The 24,083-nt window shown below is 36.2% G+C and overlaps 1 protein-coding gene across 8 annotated transcripts in view; it reads left to right on the top strand.

Moving 5' to 3' along the window:
* The window catches only part of Epha5 (EPH receptor A5), a 353,750-nt gene that overhangs the window by 60,924 nt on the left and 268,743 nt on the right, over positions 1-24,083 (top strand). For all 8 annotated transcript variants that reach the window (XM_032917099.1, XM_032917097.1, XM_032917098.1 and 5 more), the window contains exon 3: positions 17,106-17,769. In XM_032917099.1, the coding sequence (XP_032772990.1) occupies positions 17,106-17,769 (664 nt within the window). The remainder of the gene's footprint in view (positions 1-17,105; positions 17,770-24,083) is intronic.

Raw genomic sequence — 24,083 nt, 5'->3', positions numbered from 1 at the left:
CCCCTAGAGTACTTTGGAATCCATCTTTCTGACAAATTATAGTATTTATTTTATCTGTTAATTTTATAGTGTCCTATTTATTTTAAATTGTCATTTACTCTTTCTTGAAGTTTGAAATTTTTCTCAAATTAGGTATTTCTGACAGCTATATAATTAAATTCTTGTTAACTCTTGGATATTGATCCAAAATATAATTATAGTGTATGTATTTATTCTTACTGATATTTGTGTATTTTACATTTGGCCATAACAATATTTTGTAAATCAACTTCCCATCTATGGTCTTTTTTATTAATTTTTTATATTTATTTTTCACATTCCAGATTTTATTCCCCTCCCGGACTACCCACCCTACTGACAGTCCACATTCCATACATTCTTCCCACCCCACCCCAGTGTCTCCACCAGGATGTCCCCACTCCACCCATCCCACCAGACCTCTAAAGTCCTTGTAGCATCAGTCTCTTGAGGGCTAGGTGCATATTCTATGACTGAACCTAGACCCGGGAGTCCTATATGAATCTGAGAGATTCAGACTAGATTAATTGAGACTGATGGTCCTCCTACAGGGTCGCCCTCCTCCTCAGCTTCTTCCAACTTTTCCCTAATACAACCACAGTGTTCAGGAGCTTTTGTTTATTGGTTGGGTGCATGTACCTGCATCTGACTCTTTCAGCTACTTGTTGGGTCTTTCAGAGGGCAGTCATGATAGGTCTCTTTTTGTGAATGCCCCATAGCCTCAGTAATAGTTGGCGTCATGTCTTAGGGCCTCCACTTGAGCTGAATCCAACTTTGGGCCTGTTGCTGGACCTTGTTTTCCTCAGGCTCTTCTCCATTTCCATCCATGCATTTCTTTCAGGCAAGAAGAATTATGCGTCAGAGGTTCTAGAACCCTCACTTGATGCCCTGTGTTTCTGCTGGAGGTGGGATTAATAAGTTCCCTCTCCACACTATAGGACATTTCATCTAGGATTCCCCCTCTGAGTCCTGAGAGTTTCTCACTTCCTAGGTCTCTGGTACATTCTAGAAGGTCCTCCCACACTCCTTCCTTCCTAGGTCGCCTGTTTCCTTTCTTTCTGCTGGCCCTCAGGGCTTCAGTCCTTTTCCTCCACCCAATACCAAATCATGTTCCCCTCTCCCCTTTTCTTTCCCTGTCCCTTCTTTCCTTCACTTGTGGTTGCTTTCTTGTCCCTCCCAATTGGGACTTTTTTTCTTTTTCCTTTGCTGCTGCTGCTGCTGCTGCTTCTTTCTTCTTCTTCTTCTTCTTCTTCTTCTTCTTCTTCTTCTTCTTCTTCTTCTTCTTCTTCTTCTTCTTCTTCTTCTTCTTCTTCTTCTTCTTCTTCTTCTTCTTCTTCTTCTTCTTCTTCTTTTCTTCTTCTTCTTCTTCTTCTTCTTCTTCTTCTTCTCTCCTCCTCCTCCTCCTCCTCCTCCTCCTCCTCCTCCTCCTTCTCCTCCTCCTCCTCTTTCTTCTTCTTCTTTGCTAATATCCACCTTTAGTGAGAACATACTGTGCATGTCCTTTTGGGTCTCAGATACCTCACTCAGGATGACATTTTCTAGTTCCATTCATTTGCCTGCAAAACTCAGGACGTCCTTGCTCTTAATAGCTGTGTGGTATTTTATTGTGTAAATGAACCACATTTTCTGTATTTTTTTCTTCTGTTGTGGGACATCTGGGTTGTTTCTAGGTTCTGGCAAACACAAATAAGGCCGCTATGAACATAGTGGAACATGTGCCCCTGTGTCATGATGGGACATCTTTTGGGTATATTCCCCAGAGTGGTATTGCTGGGTCTTTAGGTAGGTCTATTTTTAATTTTGTAAAGAAACTCCAAATTGATTTCCAGAGTGGTTGTACAAGATTGCAATCTCACCAGCAGTGGAGGGGTGTTCCTCTTTCTCCACATCCCTGCCAACATGTGTTGTCACCTAAGGTTTTGATCTTAGCCATTCTAAATGGTATAAGGTAGAATCTCAGGGTAGTTTTGATTTGTATTTCTCTGATCACTAAGAACTTTGAACATTTCTTTAGGTGCTTCTCAGCCATTAGAGATTCCTCTGCTGTGAATTCTCAGTTTAGTTCTATACCCCATTTTTTTGATTGGGTTGTTTGGTTTTTTAGTGGTTAGCTTCTTGAATTGTTTATATATTTTGGATATTTGCCCTCTATCAGATGTGGGGTTAGTGATGATTTTTTTCCCAATCTGTAGGATGCCAATTTGTCTTATTGACTCTATCCTTTCCTTACAGAAGCTTTCCAGTTTCATAAGGTTCCATTTATCATTTTTTGATCTTAGAAGGTGAGCCATTGGAGTTCTATTTATGAAATTTACCCTGTGCCAATGAGTTCAAGGCTCTTTCCCTCTTTCTCTTCTGTTAGATTGAGTGTGTCTGGTTTTATGTTGAAGACCTTGATCCACTTGGACTTGAGCTTTGTACATGGTGACAAATATGGGTCTATTTTAATTTTTCTACATCCAGACATCCAGTTAGAGCAGCACCATTTATTTGGATACTTTCCTTTTTCCATTATATATTTTTGGCTTCTTTTTTCAAAGATAAAGTAAATGTGCGGTTTTACTTCTATGTCTTCAATTCTATTCCATTGATTAACTCATCTGTCTCTGTACCTACAGCATGCAGTTTTTATCACTATTGCTCTGTAGTAGAGCCTGAGGTCCAGCTTGGTGATTTCCCTCAGCTGTTCTTTCATTGTTGTTAAGAATTGTTTTCGCTATTCTGGATATTTTGCCTTTCCAGATGAATCTCAGAATTGCTCTTTCAATGGCTTTGAAGAATTGTCTTGAGATTTGGATGGGGATTGCACTGAATCTTTGGTAGGATGGCCATTTTTACTATGTTAATTCTGCCCATCCATGAGCATGGGAGATCTCTCCACTTTCTGAGATCTTTGGTTTCTTTCTTGAGAGACTCCAAGTTCTTATATAGATCTTTCTCTTGTTTGGATAGAGTTACTCCAAGATAGTTTACATTATCTGTGGCTATTGGGAAGGAAGTTGTTAACCTAATTTCTTTCTTAACCTGTTTATCATTTGTATATAGGAAGGCTACTGATTTATTTGAGTTAATTTTATATCCGGCCTATTTGCTGAAGTTGTTTATCAGCTGAAGAAGTTCTCTGGTAGAATTTTTGGGGTCGCTTATATATACTATCATGTCATCTGCAAATAGTGATACTTTTATGTCTTCTTTGCCAATTTGAATCCCCTTGATTTGTAGAAATCCTGAAATTAAAAGATTTTAAAATTTAGTATGCATTCCTTCTCTAATCAAGTTACCAGTGTATATCTATCTTCGGTAGCATAGACTATTTTCTGCTTCTGGAAGCCTTTACTACACAGGATTCTACATTTGCATGGTTTTGTCCTAATAATTATCTGTTTCAAAAATTATATAGGAGTTGTTCTAACCAGTCAAAAAGGAATGGATAAATTGTTAGTGGTGTCCTAAAGGGCATATACTGTCTGAAAAACCCATGACACATTTTGGATAAGGTCTAAGAAGTGAAGTTATGTAATAGGCAAACTATTAGTTATGAAACAAATACCAAAAATTGAGGCCAAGACATTTATATATTTACTGTGACCCAGAATACTTTCTTGTTTATATAAAAAATCCTGTTTGGTCACTCAAAAAAAACTACAAGTCAAATAGTATCTAAACTATATTAGGTGAAAAATTCTAGATCTTAGTGTCCTAAACAGACTTATGTGCTATTTGAACATTATCTAATATTTGTACCCAGAATTTGATGGTGAAACACACTGTTTTGATAAGCCGGAAAAAAAGAGTATTTCTTTTGCTATCAAACTCAAAACCAACTACCCAATTAATAACTACTGCTACTATTTCCACTTGTGCTTTTATGTGAAGCAAGAGGCTTTAAAATGATTAATGGAGAGCTCAGAATGATAAGAAGAAGTTCAACTGGAAGACAGAACCATGAAGTATAAATGCAGAGCTTTCTCTTTAGTATGGCAATTCTACTAATATTTAAAGGCTTTTTGTTTGTCTATATTTCTTATCATTCATTTCAATATCATTTTTTATAATAAATTGTGAAATTTACAAAAAAATTATGGTAAAATTTACAGAAATGCCTATACATAGAGTAATGCCTTATTGTAAAAAGTTTACTGTTAAATTTGTACTGTGCCTTATAATTTGTATCAAATTATAAGGAGTGGGTTTGGGAATAATAACTCAGCTGGTAAAGTTTTTTCTGCACAACCATGAGGACTTGGGGTGGATTTCCAGGACTCAGTAAATGCTGGGTGGGCAGAGTCTCCGGCCTGTAATTCCAGGTTTGGGAGGTATAGAGCATGTATTCCCTGAGCAAGATGGGTGGCAAAATGAGTTGCATTGACAAGCTCTGGGTTTACCAAAGGGATCATGGCTTGAATAATTAGGTAGTACAGCAATCAAGGATGATTCTAGACAGCCTCGGTCATCCTAAATACACAAGTGCATTCAAACACACACACACACACACACACACACACACACACACACACACACACCAGAGATATTTAGACAGAGACACACATATGCTCCATATATGACAGCACGCATGTTCACATGGTGTATGTGTGCAGATGAACAAAAGGGAAAAACATACAAGTACCAACAGTAAGATTTGGAATTACAAGTGTACAGGTATGACTAGACCTTTCAAACTTGCGTGTCCAGGCTTTTGTTAACCAGTTACTTTTCCCTCAATTAGGAGTATATTTGTGTGTATGTGTGTGTGTGTTTGTGTGTGTGTGCGTTTGTGTGTGTGTGTGTGTGTGTTGTTGTTGTTGTTGCTGATGTTGATATTGCTGTTATTGTTGTTTTTGTTTTTGTTATTGTTGGGCCCAAAAGCAAACATAGCAAATATAATGGAGGAGACAAGATTTCCAATGGGCCTACAATTCTTTCTTATTTTCTTTTATCTCAAGTAGAAAAGTGTTGAAAGTCTGAAAATAATACTGTCCCTATAGACATGCGGCTGCTGAGTGCACAGCCCTCTGACAGTAGAAAGCCTCCTTTTCTAAGGATTTTCATTAATCCTTCTGTGGCCTGGGAATGGGGGACTGAGTCTCTGTTATGACTCTATAATCACTTAAACCTGAATAAGCTCACAGCCTTAATATGGCTGTTTCCCAACAAAAAATATAAGATGGAAATTTGTGTGGAATAGCCATTGATTACAGAAACATGACTAATGCAGAATATGGAAATGATTTATGTGCTATTGTCAGGACCTGGGCTACAAAGTATAATATTATCTAGTGAAAAGTGAGGGCATAGCACAAAGCAGAGGGCAGACACAGCATCATAATTTTTAGATACATTTCATAGACTGGATGCAACATCCAGGGCTGCAAATGGTTTACTGAAATCTGTTTGATATTGTTGGCAAGATAGCAAGAAGTTAATTGTATTTATTTTGTCTGAAACAGTAAGCACACCACAGGTTAATCCACTTTCCTTCTTTATTAAATTGAGTCATACTTATAATAGCCTTTTTCTTTTTCATATTACTTTGAAAAGAAAGTTTCTCCAAAGAACTTGCATTGTTTACATTTTTTATAGCATGATAACATTTAGATTAATGGAAACGATTGAGCCACTTTTGAATTTCACACACTATTGAGAATGTACACATGTGGATAGTCTGAAGATTTCCCCGTCTGGTGATGGTCACAGAGCGACACTTTCCAGTAATTATGCTGTAACTTGAGTACAGTGCTCCGGTGAAGTCTTGAGAAATGAAGACTCCTTTCGGATCATAAAATCTCCACGATATATATGTCTTCAATCATTTCAATTTTTTGTTGCCTTACAAAGCACGTGCTTCACTTTAGTGTTTCTACGCATAAGATACCTTGTATTTATTCAGCCTCCACTGCCTCAATCCTGTTCCTTCTCTACTTCTCACCAGCATCTCCTACTTCACAGTTTCCTCATCTGCTTTCCTCTCATGTGTGGTATATTATTCTCAGTCTTTAGAACTTTAGACCCCATCCTATTCTAGTCTCTCTCTCTCTCTCTCTCTCTCTCTCTCTCTCTCTCTCTCTCTCTCTCCCTCTCTCTCTCTCTCTCCCTCTCCCTCTCCCTCTCCCCCTCCCTCTCTCTCTCTCTCTCTCTCCCTCTCCCTCTCCCTCTCTCCCTCTCCCTCTCCTTGTTCCCTATCACTCCCACATTTCTAGATCCCTCTCTGCCTAAAGAAAACATGGTATATTAGTGTTTCTGAGTCTGCCTTACTTCATTTAGCACAGCAGCCTTGTGCTCTATCTATTTTCCTGTGAATGTCAACTTGTAATTCTTTAGTTCTGAATGAAAACTCATTACACATATGTGCTGTCTTTCTCTAATCCATTCATTTGTAAGGAGTTTCTAGTGTATTTCGACAACTTTCCTGAAGTGAATAGTGTCAAAATAAACATGGGTGAGGAGTACTCTACATTATGGTGCGGAATTCCTATGGACATGTTTACTCTCTTGTGGAATGGCTAATTTCTATGGACGTGTTTATTCTTTTGTGGTACTTCCACACTGATTTCCACAGTGGCTGTAGTGGCTCACAATGACATCAGCAATAAATGTGTGTCTCCATTTTAAGCACATATATAATTGGGATCACAGACATTTTAAGAAAGATATGAACTCAGTGGTTATAAAAACTTTTATAATGATACAACGGAGATAATTTGTTCCACTTGATATCAATTGTTTGGCTATCTCTTGGCATCATGTACTAGAAACCACATGCTGTGAAGCTGCAGTTTGAAGACACCCTCTTACATGGTTTTACTGTCACAGTGAACTAAATCAGTGTTCTATAATCCTATTTGACTTAAGCTGCTCCTTGTGAAATTATAACCAATGGAACAAAGTTGCTGACAAATCTGATAATATGCACCATAGATAATGGGTTGCTTTTTAATAGGGTGCTGATGAGATCATTTAAGATGTTACTCAGTTTATTAATTTGTTAATTTTAGACATTCATACTTAATTCCATTTTGTCTTCCAAAATTATTATTGACAAGCTAATATGTTCTAATTTGTTTTTGTTAATAAGATTTTTTTCAAGGAAGAATTCCAGGATTTCATTGTTAAAATATTCATGAAGTATTTACCATTACATACATTAACCTATTTAATATTTACCTTAAAAGTGGAATAATTTCATATATGATGCTTAGTTTTTAATTTTAGATTTTATATTATATTTATCATACAATTTCATTAAGAAGTGAGCTTCTTGATCAAATCATAAACTTCCTTTTGGGCATTACATTTCTTTATGGCACTTCAAATCAAGTTCAGAGCCACAGGATCCTGTTCATGGTAGATAAGCACGTTCTCTACTACTGAATGATTTCTTTAGCCCCCAAAGATATAATAGTTTCTTCTTAGACTGAGGGAAAGGAAGTCCAGTGACCTGTCCAACTTGGCATCTAGCTCAGGGGGAGGCTCCCCGGCCTGACACTATTACAGACAAGGTGTGCTTACAGACAAGAGCCTAGCATGGCTGCACTCCACGAGGCCCAACAAGTAGCTGACTGAAACAGAAGAAGATACTTACACCCACCCAATGGACTGAAGTCAGGGACCCTGGTAGTTGAATTAGGGAAAGGCAGGAATAAGGTGGCGAGGATGTCGACCCCATAGGAAGACCTGCAGTCTCAACTAACCTGGACCATTGAGATCTCTCAGAGACTAAGCCACCAACAAGACAGCATACACTTGCTGGTATGAGGACCCCAATACATAGATAGCATTGGACTGCCAGGTCTGGCCTCAGTGAAAGAAAACACACCTAACCCTCAATAGACTTGAGGCCCCAGGGAGTAGATAGGCCATGGGTTGGGGTAGGGTGAGGATGGGTGGGGACATCCTCTTGGAGACTGGGGAGGAGGAATGGGATGGAGGGGGATAATGACTGGACTTTAAAAAGATTAAAGAAATATTAAAAAAAAAGAAAAGAAAAGAGAAAGTTTCTTCTTATAATTGTTTTCTGTTACAAACTACTCCCGTGGAGCTTTTGTATTTATAACCTGTTTCTTTTCATCTTAGATAATAAATAATAAATAAAGGATAATTGCTAAATAAAGCATTCAAGGAGATAAGAAATTCTCCTTGGTCATTCACATGTATTGTTGCATATAATTACTCAGTTACTTATGAACTTCCCTATGAAAATTCTCATACAACCTTCAAAAGCTAAATGTTTTTCTCAAATAATTTTATTTATATAATGAATTAAATCTGAGCTCAAAAATATTTGCACATGTCCATAGGCAATAAAATAATCAATTTCAGTTTTAATTTATATATAGAAAATTAATTGAGTCATTTCTAGCAACATTATTACATTATATTCATGAATTTAAAAGATATTTCAAGCAACTCAAGCTTCTACAGGCTGAGAGATTATTTTTTGCCACTAACATTACTTCAGAAAAAGACAACATTTGTATTCAAATTATTTTTGATAGACTTTGAACATTTTATCATAATTATTTGACCAAAGAACTGGAACTATTTAGAGAGATTAATTTTGTGAAACAGAAATGCTGTGTTATATTTTTATGTCTAAACTTCTTTTTTGAGTTTCTTCATTAATCAAAGATGTTTCTTTTGCCTGCTGAGTTGCCAAAAGTCAGGAAACTTAGAAAGTTTTGTGGCTATAGTTACAGAATTCTAATTCTATCACTAACACTCTCCCTAATATTTTATGAGAAAAGAAAATATCTGATTCTTTAAGCAATGAAAAGTTTCCTGTTTCCTTGGTAAGTTATGACGGGTGAATCTATATTTTATAATTGAAAATTTAACCCTTAGGACTGGAGTGATGGGTCAACAATTAAGAAATTTGTTCATTTTGTAGAGTATCTGGGCTTATATTTGTCAGCACACACATGGTGGTTTAGCCTTCTGTAGCTTCCATTTCAGAGGCTCCAACAGTCTCTTCTGATTTTTTTAAATAACAGAAGTGCACACATTGTACATATATTCATGCAGGGAAACATTCATATATGTAAAATGAGTAAATCTAGAAAAGTAAAATAAATCATGGCTCCAATGAAAACAGAGACAATGATGTAAATCTGAATTATGATCTTAGAGAATTTGGCAGTTATTAGCATGACTTGCTTATGTTCTGTCTGCTTATTTACAAATATGTGTAGTCAGGTCTATGATTGGGTAAAAGAGTATAATTATGCCACAACTATTTTCTTTCTCTGCTATGAAAGCAGTGAGCTCTCCACAAATACAAGGATTATGTATGAAATGCAATGTTTTTCAAAGAATTATGATCCAAGACAAACATTACCCCTGTTTCACTCTTTGTAGTTTGAACATTTGGGTAAGTCATCAGGAATGCCTACTGACTTGAAATCGAGATACTTTTACTCAGTAATCATTTTAATTTCCTAATGAGAAATGAGTTGTCATCAATTGTAATACATTAAGTAGCAAGAAATATACAAGAAAATCACAGTAGCCTAATGCCTCACTGGGCTACATGAAGTTTTATTTCAACTTGATGCAAACTAGAGTCATCAGAGAGGATGGAAACTCCATTGAGAAAAATAGCTCCATAGATCAGTCTGTAGGTAAGATTGTAAGGTATTTTCTTAACTCGTGATTAATAGCGGAGGGCTCAGCCTATTGTGGGCAATATCATCCCAGGACTGGTGTTCTTGGATTCTATAAGAAAGAAGACTGAGCGAGGTATGGAAGCAAGCCAGAAAGCAATAGCCCTACATGACCTCTGCATCAGCTCCTGCCTCCACATTCCTATCCTGTTTGAGTTTCACCCAACTTTCTACAGTGATAGTATAAGATGTAGAAGTGTAAACCAAATAGACCATTTCCTCCCCAATTTGTTTTATCAATAGCAACATTAGCTAAGTTGCACACTTTTCTACCATTAGTCATAATTATATACCTCTGTTGGTTATCCTTCTAGAATATGTCTAGTTCACCTTCAGAGTAAATGTTTTGGATTGAATGCCCTAGATCATGTGAACATGTAGACAAATGGCCTAACAAGAAATAAAAAGATATTTCAAAATATTTTATTAAGTCCTCGCTCATTCCACACAAGTTTTAATTGTGCTCGCCATCCCTCCATAAAGGTTCTTACTGTTGACCCTCTGCCCTTCTCACTTTTCTTTGTGATTTTCTCCATATCAAGGCCAATGTGCGCTCCAGATATTCTTGGAGTTTGTTTGCTTGTTTTTACCTTCCACTAGATGGTCATAGACTTATTAGAGGCTACATTCGTAGGCAAAAAAACAAAACAAAACAACAACAACAAAAAAAAAAAAAACACCCTTACTCTCACAGAATCTAACAACTGCCCATCACTGCACTGCTAGTGGGAGGATGTGTCCTGACTTCACATCTCAGTGCTGTGATTTTCTCTTCTTGGGCATGCTGTCATGGTAGTTGTGTGTTCATGTACTCAGCTGTCCTGTTGAGTCCAGAAGACATTTTCTAATAGTCACCCACTTTCTCAGGCTCTGATCCTCTATCTACTTCCATAAGCTCGAGCCTCTGAAGAAGGGATACAGTATATTTGTTCTATATACTATTAAAAGTGGATAAATTGCTAGTGATTTTTATAACCCACAAGAAGCAATTTGTGTCAAAATTTAAAATTATCTAGCCCAATTTTACTCACTTAAAGATAACAGGATATATGTAAATATATATACATATAGAATATATACTTATGAACACGTACACACATATAAATATATATTTATATATACTAATGAATCATGCATTAAGACATAAATCATTATAATAAGTAATATACAAATAAGGGTAAAACCCAAAACATTTTCATGGAGGTTTGACATATCTCCCTAGAAAATAACTCCATTCAGAAACAGAAATCTTACAGTAACTATATATGAGAGTAATGTATATTTGAGACTCAGTGTTTCACAATGGGAATGTGCATGGCATCCAGATTTGAATACCCATTCACATGGTTCTTATCCATGTTTGGGCTCATGGGAGATATTACTCTTTTTAATAAACCTCAAACTTCATGGTCTCAGATGATAATATCATTAAACTGAATAAAACATACTACACATAGACCAGTACTTACTTATAGAAAAAAGAAAATGGCATTTAATTAATGCTGAATAAATCTCACCGGACAAAAATTGAATAGTTTTAAATTTTGACATCATGGATAAAGAACCTAAAGTAAGCTATGAAATGTAATGTTGGTAAAGCATTATCCAACTGGCCAATAGGCAATGCTAAAATCATAAAATTTAGAATAATTGTAGCATTAGAATATATTTAAATAAATATTTAGAATTCTAATAAAAAATACTGGTGTTATGGTGGCAAGATTGCTAGATTGATAAAAGTGCATTTATCAAGACTGTTGACCTGTAGTTGATTTCAAAATTACTCATGATAGAATAAGAGAACTGACTCCTGAAAGTTGTCCTCAGACATCCACACATATACTGTGGTATGCAAAGTCATGAGAGCATGCACATACATGTACACACACAAGTCGATATTTTAAAAAATAAAACATTTGTTCTCAAATGTTCTAAATTCATACATTTTATAATTTGAACCTATAGAATTTGGACAATTTCTAGGAAAACATATTTTTGTTTTCATCAGAATATAAATCATAAAGACAGTGAATTATGAATTAATTCCAATTAGTAGAACTTTTAGTTTAAGGAGTGCTATATGAATGAATGTTTGACATTAATATTTTCACTGTAGAGCCTGAGGTTGCATACACTAGGATAGGCAGGCTTCAATTCTAACACATTTGTTTTGTATATACAGAAAGGATTTATTATGAGTATATGGTGACTAAAATTAGTAGCATGGTCTCTTGAAGTAGTAATTTGTGCACTGAACTGATGTGTTCCCCAAGTCACTCTCAGATGAAAGGGAGATGTATGCCCGGGAAGTCAGCTTGATCTGCCCAAATTTGTCCATCGCGTACTGTGTTTATGTGTGTTTATATTTTTTTTTTTGCTTCTGGTCTTCAAATATTCTATTTTTTGAAATGTTTAGTAATCTAATATTTAGGCCCTTTAGGTTATGCTGTTTTACAAAAACGAAATATTAACATTTTTAACTGGTGACAGTAGACAGATTCAGTTCTCAATTTAGTTTGCAGAACTACTTTGCCAGTGTCTGGATTCCAGTTTATATATTTAAAGATCAGAATACTTAGGACTAAACCTGAACTACCAGGCATGATTTTCCTCTGTCAAAGATAGTCTAGCATGTCTATTCAGAAGTTGACTATGAAGTTTCTTTAGCACTCTTTCTTAATTCCATTGATTCATTCCTTGATACAGAAAAAAAAAGATAAATAGAAATAAAATAGTGAAAACAGAACTGGTTGATTTATAACCCTGATAGCATTAAGGTCAGAATCAATTCCATTCACACAATACTTCTTAGTATGGACTTGGGAACACAATCTAAAGGAAGATTATAGCCTACACTCTGTGTCCTGAGTATTTTCAAGTATTAATGGAAAAAGAAGTGAGAATGTGTGCTGGTGGATTGGAAAGGAGAGCCGTGTGAAGCAGAAGGGACAGCTGGTATACCAGGCAAGAAGCTTAGAGGGTCAGTGCCAACAGATAGAAGGGAGGCATTTCTTACAATTTTGGGAGAAAAAGAATAGTGTGTGACACACATACAAATTGGTGACTCAGGAAATGAGTATGGCTGACATGGGAGGTGTGACCAGGTGTGAGACAGGGATGCAAATTTCTCGAAGTTTTCAGGGCCTGAGAAAAGAGACAAATCTATAAGCATTTGTGAGAGATGCCATGCCAATCTAATCTGTATAACGGTGACTTAAACTATTGCAAACACAGAGTATACACTGCAGAGATTTGTCTGAACTGCTGAGACTGCCCCTTGTCCACACTCTTCAGTCAGACCTTCTGACTTCTTCACAGACTTCTCACTGGTTATTTTTCTGAACTACAGAATCATAGGCCATCCAGAAAAACTGAAAAGAGATTGTCTTCCATATCTTTCACAAGATTACTGTAATCTCCTTGATAAATCTTTTGTAAAAGTAACTGGAAATTTATGTAGCCCTTTCCTAGGATTTGCTGAAGGATATTGCTTGTTTTGCCTTTATTTTACTTTACTTTATTTTATTTGTTTGTTTCTTCATCATACCTTTTTCTATGAATAACAAGATCATTTCTTTATGCTAAAAGACATAAAACTATCAAAAAACTAAGGGTATTATTTCACATTTAATCTAAAACAAATAAAATACTTTCCTCATTCTTTAATGTATTTAAGTGGGGACGGGTATTCTCATATCTACAGTCCTTGACTGGAATATTTCTATTTATTTGTTTGTCTGTTTATTTATTTATTACAATGTTTAAAGTCTTCCTTTTGGTCCTTGCAATGTATTTTATAAGCTTTCAGTATTATTTTTAAAAGTATATATAAATAAAATTGTAACAACAGATTTTAAATACTTTATTTCCATTAATTGAAATGATTTTGAGGGCTATGGCATTAATGCACATGCTTTGAAATTCAGAGCAGGAAGTGTTCAGCTGCCTTGTCCAATACACTTAGCATTTGTTCTTGACTTGAAAGGGCTGTGTCCACCTTGGTTTATAATGTTTGAGGACCCTTATATTTTCCATTAATTTATTTGGTAACCTTATCTTTCTGAACCTTGTGGTATTATATGATCTGGAAGCAAGTCTTCTATAAGCATTTGAAGGCAAATGATCGAAAACTTTCTGCCTTATTAGAAATGTTATCATAAGGTAAGATAAATATTTATGCAATATTATTTTAATTTTTCTTTTGTTGATCAATGTTATATTTCCTTTTAGTAATATAAAACACACTTATTCAATTGACCATATGGTAAATTGATTTTTTCTTTACCTTTTGTTTATTGTTCTTTTACTGTAAATATTAATTATGATATGAAGAAGTGATTTATAGTAATAAAGTGACAATTTGCTTGTTAAAGCATATATAAGCAGGGTTTTTTTTGTTTGTTTGTTTGGATGACCAATTAGCTTCAGTAAAATCAGTAGCAAAGTTGATAATTCCTTTTAAAGAGAGAAAAATGGTGCGGAATGAAAGACCTTAGCCCCTGATCACACAAACCTGTGGAAGTTATTGTCATGATGAAACATTTGTGTGTTTCTCTTGTGAATTTGAGCCACTCAGCAGTTTTCTCTCATTAGCACCTCTTACATGTGTCTGTCTAATGGCAGCTAGACGTTTGAGGTAGGCAATCTGAAGTGTGAGATTTATTTCCACTCTACATTTTCTATATTCTTGTGAACTGAACACAATGAAAACAAAATGCCAGGCTTAATTTCGCATTTATAGAAATTAATGTCTCTGAGAATTTTGAGTCATAAACAATATCTAAAGCTGTGTTTTCCCCTCTTTATTGAAAGTTAGAGTTATATATTGCTGGCTATACATTTTAATTATATTAAAAATTTACTTGTATAGAGTATAATTATATAATTAATTATATAGAGCATATGTAGTTTCAGTACAACTTTATAAAATTCCTTTAACTTAAATGGTGTCTTAAAAACAGTCTATAGTGGGCTTTTCTGGAATGTGTTAACATTTCTCTAAAGACTTTAGTGAAAATAAGTGATTTGTAAGTCCTGTTTGCCCAAGTTATGTTTTGGAATTTATCTTAAGACTGTTTATTACTGTCATACATAGTGTACATTTGGAATGTTAGGATGGTTGTAAATAGAAAGTACACCAATAAATATTATTCCATTTTGGAACACAATTAATATGCAAAATGACAAGAATAACCCTGGTTAAATATATAGATTTTTATCTCTAATTTGCATCATTCCCTGAACTATGGATAAATCAATTAACACCTGTTTAGCTTTCAAATTAGTGAAATTTTCAATGAATTAAATATCTATTATTCATTTTGAACTAATAGATTTTCTTTCAAATTTTATTATATTTATGCATCCTCTGCAACTTTGAAATATTAAATAAATAACTATGTTCTCAAATGTAAAATCTTTATTTTGTGTGATTCCATTCTTTATTCCCATTTTCTGTTTTAAAATTATATTTTCTTCCAGTTAAACTTCATCTTCCTTGTTAGCTTGTGACTACTTCAAACGTTCCTCATGTAGTTAAGTCATAAAAGGAAAAGTTAAATCTTAGTTTGGAGTTTTAATGGATTTGGTCTTTAATCAATTGGGCCCCTCTGCTTGTTGGCCCTGGGGTGATTCAGTGGTGCTGGCAAGGTATGTGGCAGAGAAAAACTGCTTTCCCGTGCAGAACTCTAGAAAGGAAAAGAAAGGACGAGGCCCTCACTGCATCTTCTCCATGAATTGAATTAATATCTCTCTTCCATTACCCCAACTTGTTCCAGATCCTCTCCACCTCCTTGTTTACTGTATCTTTCTCTCTTCCTGCACCCCCAAATCTGCAATCAACAATCAAAGCAAACAAATTAAGAGAAAACAAACAAACAAAATGAAACAAAAAGCCGCACTGCTTTAAGAAAGAAAGAAAGAAAGAAGGAAGGAAGGAAGGAAGGAAGGAAGGAAGGAAGGAAGGAAGGAAGGAAGAAACAAGTCTGTTTTATATTGTCCAATTATTCTTGGGTGTGGGTCCTACCTACCCTTGCAAGGTGACACTCCATTGGATCAAACAGATTTTCCCTTTCCCAGAAGGCATTACTTCCCAAGTAATTTCTTCTAAGGGAGGTGTTTGTGCCCTCTTCCTCTTCTCAGCGTTTGGACTTTGGTTTGAAGGTGTGCAGGTCTTATGCGTGCCCTCACAGCCTCTGTAAGTTCATATGTGCGTCCTCCTATCATGTACGGAAATTGTTGCCTTGAAGCCATCCACCATCGCTGGCTCTTTCCATCTCCCTGCCTTCTCTTCTGCATACCCTTGAGAGAAAGGGTTTGATAAAACGGCAACAACAACGTCTACTTAGCAGCAAATCCCTAACTTTCTGCACATTGTTCAGTTGCGGGTCTCTGTGTCCTTTACCCTTTACTACAAGAAGCTTTCTGATGAGGGCGGAGGGGCCCACTCACCTACAGGTAGATCAGTACATGAGCAGTCTTCATTTTGTTGCTAGGTAACCGTTCATTGAGCCAATATCAACCACATAGCTCTGTGGGTTAGGAACAAACTTTGAGACCATTTAGAAAGTATCCAAACAATAATTTTAATCTTATTCATAGACTTACCGTTGTGTTTTATAAAAAGATAGAGAAACCAGAGATATGTTTCGATGACTTTGGTATGATGTGAAGGAAGGGAGTAGTATTTCTCCAGGCCCAGGCTGAAGCATCCCTTCCCTCCAAGGGACCAGCCGCAGGACTGTTTAGTATGGAATAGGGGAGCTGAGAGACGGGAAGGGGGGAGGGGGAAGGGAGGGGAGGGGAGGGGAGGGGAGAGGAGAGGAGAGGAGATCAACCTTGAGCACGTGGAGAGAGAGGGGGAGGGGAAAGCAAGCGGAGAGAAGGGGAGCAGGATCAAGAGGAGAAAGCAAGAGGAAGAGAGCAAGAGAGTGAGGAGGGGGCAAGCAGTCCTTTTACAGTGAGTCAGGCAGGCATAACTGTGGGGCGGAGCCTAGACTAAATGCCAACACTTATTTTTGTTCCGAATACTTGCATTTTCCTTACTTTATTTACTATACATATAGCTATTTTTAAATTTTTCTTCTAAAAATATACATTTTTCCTCTTTAGCCATTTTATTCCTAATTTTCCCACCTGTGGGCTAATCTGGTAATTTACATAACACTTGGGTATGTAAAGATATAGATAGTTGGAGAGTAAATGCTTTAGTATATAGGAGACCACACACTGAATCCCTAACATGAATGTCAGGAAATCAAAGAAAATTGTTTTCTGTGAGTCTCTTCTCCCCAAGGTTTTTATATGAGTTATTTCAATATGAAGAAACATATTTCTTTGGATAAATTAGGTTTTATGCCTTTTGTGATTTTTTTTCTGTTTACAATCTAAGTTTCCATCTCTTTTAAAAAATCTTTATTTTATCGTCTACAGTGGGAAGAGATTGGTGAAGTTGATGAAAACTATGCCCCCATCCACACCTATCAAGTGTGCAAAGTTATGGAACAGAATCAGAATAATTGGCTGTTGACCAGTTGGATCTCTAACGAAGGTGCTTCCAGAATCTTTATTGAACTCAAGTTTACTCTGAGGGATTGCAACAGCCTTCCTGGCGGACTGGGGACTTGCAAGGAGACCTTTAACATGTATTATTTTGAGTCGGATGACGAGAATGGGAGAAATATCAAAGAGAACCAGTACATCAAGATCGATACCATTGCTGCTGATGAGAGCTTCACCGAACTTGACCTTGGAGACCGTGTCATGAAGCTGAATACGGAGGTCAGAGATGTAGGACCTCTGAGCAAAAAGGGATTTTATCTTGCTTTCCAAGATGTCGGGGCTTGCATTGCTCTGGTTTCTGTCCGTGTCTACTATAAAAAATGTCCTTCTGTAGTTAGACATTTGGCTGTTTTCCCTGACACGATCACTGGAGCAGATTCTTCCCAGTTGCTAGAGGTGTCAGGCTCCTGCGTCAACCATTCTGTGACAGACGATCCTCCCAAAATGCATTGCAGTGCTGAAGGGGAGTGGCTGGTTCCCATCGGGAAATGCATGTGCAAGGCCGGATATGAAGAGAAAAATGGTACCTGTCAAGGTAAGCCTTTGCTTGTGGATTTGTGAGGGCTTCTCACTTCTCTTGGATCATGTGTATGTGTTTCCACCAGTGATTAGAAGTGATCTTTTACTTTTCTGGGGAGTATTTCTCTTCAAGTTTCATTTCTTCTCTGAATATCAAAGTTTCCAAGCAATGATGAAAGATTTAATGCACGATTTTACTGACGATACATAATTAATGCTCAGAGAGTGTCTGACTCTCCATGTGAATTTTATATTCCTCTTATTCACATAAGTTTTTTTTTTTTTTTTTAATGGCAAAGACAATAGCCTGCCGCCATCCATTGTAGGGCTGTTGTCCATCTACCACTGTGGTTTTCGTTCATGAAGTTGTTGTCTATCCTTGTTTTGCTGTACAGCATGCAAATGAAAAATATCTTGTCCTGGCATGCTTTTGGCTGCCATTTAAAAATTCTTCGCAAGTAGGTTCAGCAATATGAACTTCTCAGAAAAAAAAACAAAAAACAAAAAACATTTGTCATCTCGCAGGTCTTAGCTTACTATGTTGTTTACATATGGTTGCAATTATATGCTTGCTTTTCGAAATTTATAGATCAATTTTAAATGCATAATAACCAGTGCCCCATGAAAATAACTGTTTGGAGACAGAGCCAATACAGAAAGGTCATTTCAAAGCAATTTGCACTTGGGGAGTTTTTTTCTTTCTGCTTTAATTTTTCTTTTAAATTGAAACTTGATCATGCATGCTTCCTCGTTCATTTGAAAATGCTCTCTCACTTTGCTTACAGTGTGCTAAGTTGCCCTTTCAGACTTGGATATTTATCAATGGCTTTTTGAAACAAGATAGTACTTCATGCCAAAGTAGAGAACAGTGTATGAGGAAGAAGGCATATTTTTTTTCCTTTGAAAATGTGTGCTCTCATGATATCTTAATTTTAAGTAATAACAAGGGGTTCATGTGTATTGACTGAGGAGAGAACCCGATGCTGAGCAGAACCGTCTGTTGTTTTCATAACTGTTCTTGTTTCCCAAGCCCCTTTTATGTGTACTAACCCTTCTAGTTTGCTCAAGCTTGACTTTAAATTCATTAAACATTGAGAGAGACAAAACAATATCATTTACTTGGCAAAGTCAATGAAGCTAGATTATTAATTTTCTCAAAAACTCTTGCATGTACTAACATTTCCTTTTCCAGTACGAGCTCCTATTTTAGGACTTTTACATTATTTCCTATAATTAATTATGTAGTTAGTTTTCAATGTAAGTTCTTACACATCTACATACCAATGCACACATATACACTTAAGAATATTGTCAAATGGACATTGTGCGTCTAAATCCTTCTAAGTTTTTGGAGTAGTGAAACAATTCGTTTGATTAGATTTATGTAAATGGTCTAGTACTTTTTTTTTTGAACAGTTACATTCATTTATGGGGAGGTCATATGTAATTATATGAAAAAAATCAACTAATTAATGTTGACTGTAGTTCATTATAAAATATAGGTAAAAGGTTTATAAGTAACTTCTTTAACTGCGTATTGTCATTTTAAGGCAACAATCTACTGATCATTTATGTTATTTTAGGGAGTAGGTGGAGGCTAACTTAGACCACTATGAAATTGGTTCTCATTCCAATTAACAGATGGTATAGGAAGCCCCTGATCCCTTAGAGGATAAAATTTGAATGATGAGATGAAAATATTCTATTGGCACTTACCATTGAATGTGTCATATCTCAAGGGAGCGGTGCTTCTATTTGAATGTCTGCTAGTGTGAGAAGTTAACGTTATTATTTTGGGGGAGGGGCCCATACTCTACATAACTGAGTAGAGAGCACAGTGAGTGAGAGCAGGATGAATTGCAAAGGCTAATAAGGCTTAATGGTTGTGCCCTGGCTACTCTTGCAGGAGACCTGAGTTCAGTTCCCAACACTCAGACGGCAGTTTGTAATTGTTTGTAACTTCAGTGGCAGGACATCCAACATTGTCATCTGGCCTCCTTGTGCACAAGAATGGATGTGGCACACAGAAATAATACAAGCAAAATACCCATGCTGAAAAATAATAATTAAAAAAAATGATCGAATTTATCTAAATTCTTGAGTTTTTTTCTCACTGCTATGGCAGTGGAGCAATGTCTTAATAATGTCTCTTTTCTTTTAAACATTTCCAGTTACTTTCTTGTGTTAAGTCTTTGCCTTTAACTATGTCTCTACACAATGAGCACGCCTGGTGCCCACAGAAGAAGGAAGAAGAGCATAAGGTTCTGCAATTGGAAGTTAAGACCATTATGAGCTACCATGTGGGTGCTGGGAATGAAATCTAGCTCATCTGCGAAAGGCTCTTAGCTGCTGAGCCATTTACCTTGCCCCAGCCAATTGTCTTTGATAGTATCAAATATCACATGTCCATTTTAGTAGAATTTTGTGAGGAAGTCAGGTGCTAGTCATGAGACTTAGCTGCAGTCCCAGGCGCCGTCTTGGGACTGCCGCCACACCCGCTCCCCACAGAATTTAAACATATTAATTTTATAAATAATTCATCTCATTGAATAACTAACATTAAAAAATGAGAGTTTTCTTTGGGGCCTTAAATGCTCTCACACATTCTTGAAAAATGTATATAAGTAGTGCATGTGTGTAAAAGAATGGTGGAAATGCTGTCACCCTTAAATTACTCTACTGTAACCTGCACTATTGGAATATTAATTTGAAAATGATGTTTGGAATAATCTTATTGGCCAGAAGTCTCTGACTGATTCAGACATTTTCTTCCTAAATACCTATCCAAACCATCAAAAAATGTCCCTAGAAATTACCGCTCAATTATCTATCTCTTAGAATCACTCTCCTCCATTTCCCTCTCCAATCTAAAGCTAGATCTTATTGGAACTTGTTTTAAAATATAATAAATAGCTTTATGCATAGTTTTGCCTAGTTTTACCTTTGAAGCATGCGATTGTAGAATCTATAAAGAAATGCAAAGCTTACTGCTTTTCGCGTGTATCTTCTCCCCCCTGCATTTTAAAATTCAGTAGTGATCGTTATGAGATTTTTTTTTTCTAATCTTAAAATTTGTCTTAGGGTTACATGCTGTGATGAAACATCATGATTCAAAGCAACCTTCCTTGGGGAGGAAAGGATTTATTTGCTTGTTCTTTCACATCGTTGTTCATCCTGAAAGAAAGTCAGGACGAGAACTCAAGCAGGGTAGGATCCTATGGGAGGGGTGAATACAGAGGAAAGGAAGGAGTGCTGCTTACTCACTTGCTCTTCCTGGCTTGCTCAGCCTGCTCTTTCATAGAACCACCAACCACAACGGACTGATCTCATTAATGAATCCACTAACAGTCATGGATCACTAATTTAAAAAAAAAAAGTCTTACACTCTTGTCCAGTCACAGCCTGATTCATTGGAAGCATTTCCACAGTTGCAGTTCCCTCCTCTCAATGACTATAGCTTGTGTCATGTTGACACAAAACTAGTCAGCACAGATCATAATTAGGTTTGACCTTATTTTAACTTTGCTCTTTGTTCTTTTCTCTACATGTGAAGCATACAGTGTTTGTTCAGTTTCTCAGAAGCATTTTACTTGTTCTTTTATGATCTTTATCCCTTGAATGGTCATCTGTCTTCATTGTTCCTGGTTAACTTCTATTCACCCTTCCAATCTGTAGTTTAGTACTGCTTCTTGAGGGATGCTATGATTGGTCAACACTAGGTGACGCCTTACTTTGCTCGAACACTGCCCTGTGTTAGATTCATTTAAACTCTTAAGTGTTTACCTAGTTTATACTTTATTATTTCGTTAATGATTCTTTCTACATCTACTACACTCTTCACTCCTGTTGGAAGGGTGGTATATCTTTGATTTAAAGGGTGATAAAGAAGTTTGAAAGCAGGAGGAAAGCGAATAATTCAACAAAAAGAAAAGAGAATGTAATAAAATATGCAGCATACCGTTTTGCTTATTTATTTTTACATTTCTCTACACATACAGAATTTTTTTTTGTTGTGTCTCAAAAATCTTTTAAATCAATGGTTTCTTAGTCAAATATTCAGTGGCCAAATTCTCAATATCCAGAAATAAGTCATTTTAATGCTATGAAATGATTGACATTTCATATATTCAAGACCGTGGACACCATATTAGTCAATTTTGTCAAAGCACAAAAAAGTGGCCTATTGAAATATATTTATAATGTGACCTTATTACCTAATGCCACTTAATTACTTACTTTCTCTCCTAACCATATTATGTTAAGGCTTAATTAATGTTATAATTATGTCAGGAACCTGAAATTTGAATATATTTGTTGTAATACATTATTATACATGAATATTTGTAGAATCTTCTCTTGGTGATGACTTGATAAACCTAGTCATAGTCAGTCATCCCTGTGAGAACTATTACATCTGTAGGTAGGCTGAGCTTGACCTAAAAATTTCCAGAATTTGAATTTCAGGATTGAGAAAGCTAGGCAGTTAATTAGCTATATTATCTCATCCTTGATGATAACATAGCACAGATTCAGTCGACAAGGCCAGCTATGTAATGCAGGACCCTTTATTTCATACCAATTAAAGTTCCCACTGAACTTCCTTTAAGAGAAGAGGACAGCTTTATCTGTAATAATCTGTGTTGAGTCAAACCATACAATACTCTAGCTTTCACTTTATTAAGTAAAAAATGCTATATATTAGCTTAGTAACACACCTTATATTTCTGTAATTAACTACTGTAAGAATGCAAAATTATTTCTTGAAAACATTTTTTGTTTTGGGAAACAAATACTAACTTCAATCCATTTAGCCATGTGTGTTTCCCTAACTGTTATTTATCATTTTTTCCATATCCCCTACCCCCTTCAGGAGTCATATGATTTTCTTTTTTAGTACAAAATGGTTAGAAAAAGCTCAGTTTGGAAGTTTTTGCTTTTTATTGAAAATGGATGTGTTTGACAGAAGTAATTGAGTTCACATGGATCAAATGTTGCCTGCTGAGTTCTCCTGTGCTTCTGTTGCTGACTTACTCAGACGCAGAGCGAGAGCCCTAATCTTCATCACTTGCGAGTGGAATGAAGTAGTAATTTGAAATTAGCCCTGCATAATTATGGTTTCACTTCTATCAAATGGGGAAAAGAGATTTAGATTGTGGGTCACTGCCAAAACCAGTCGGAGTGAAGAAGGTATATAGTGCATGCTAAAAATACAGGGGAAAGCAAGCTGCTCGTCAAGGGCTGTGGAGGAAAAGCTCTTATTAATTATCCAACGGAGAGTTGATTGCACAGCAAGGAAAAGTGTAGTGAAAATACCCAACTCAGGAGAGAGCTTTGATTCAGAAACAGTTCACATACAGCACGGAGCAATACGGTGATCATTCATATTTCTGGCTCCTATTTATGACTGCATAAAAACTGGCTGGAAGTATAGCATTTTAGGTGTTCCTGTAATTATGCACTGGGGAGCCTAGTTATTTTTAATTAGACACATTACCAAAAAAAACATCAAAGAGGTTGAAATGTTGGCTCTATTTTACTCGACAATAAGAATGCTATTTTATTCAACAATAAGAAACTAATCTTAATTTTAAATTTTCAGCAAATGTTAGGAATTACACAAGTATAAAATGAAAGTAGTTTGTGTGTGTATGTGTGTGTGTGTAACTCTATGTGCATGTGTGGATATATACATATGTGTATGCAAGTCTATTCATATGTATGCATGCAGGTGTTTCCGTATTTATGCACCTGTGTTTACGGGTATGTATGTGCTTTATGTGTATGCAGGTATGTATGTTCATGAGTCTGTGTGTGTACACATATACACGTGCCCTTCAGGTAGGAGGAAATACCATGGCATGGCAAATACCTAGCTAAACCCTCATGTGTATTTTCATGTATGACCCATAAGGATAATAAAAATAGATGAGTTTTGGTTCTTTCAGCTTAAACTGCTCTCTACTGAGGTTTTGGGGAAGTTCTACAATAGTTTTACAGAGTATTGTTCTTGCTTTGTGTTGCCTTTCATTCCAAGTCATCTTTTCAACACTGTCATTAATATTTTGGGCCAAATAGTTATGAGATGATGGGTGTGAGAATGTGGGTCAGAGGCGTCAGGGAGGATTTTAGCAGGTTCTTTGATCTCACCCAGTGGAAGCCTTAGGAATTCTACACTTCATTTTGAATGTGAAAAAGCGTCTCCAGAGATTGCCAAGTGCTTTCTGTGATATCCTCCCTCACAGTTGAGGCAGCGCTGAGAAGCACTAATCTAAGGGCCCCCAGTGAACATACACACCAACAAAACCAAACACATACAATTGGAAAAGTGGA

The sequence above is a fragment of the Rattus rattus genome, chromosome 11 (assembly GCF_011064425.1).
Source record: "Rattus rattus isolate New Zealand chromosome 11, Rrattus_CSIRO_v1, whole genome shotgun sequence".
NCBI classification, from domain to species: Eukaryota; Metazoa; Chordata; class Mammalia; order Rodentia; family Muridae; genus Rattus; species Rattus rattus.
The sequence above is the reverse complement of the archived record's forward strand: the minus strand, read 5'-3'. Positions and strand labels throughout refer to the sequence as shown.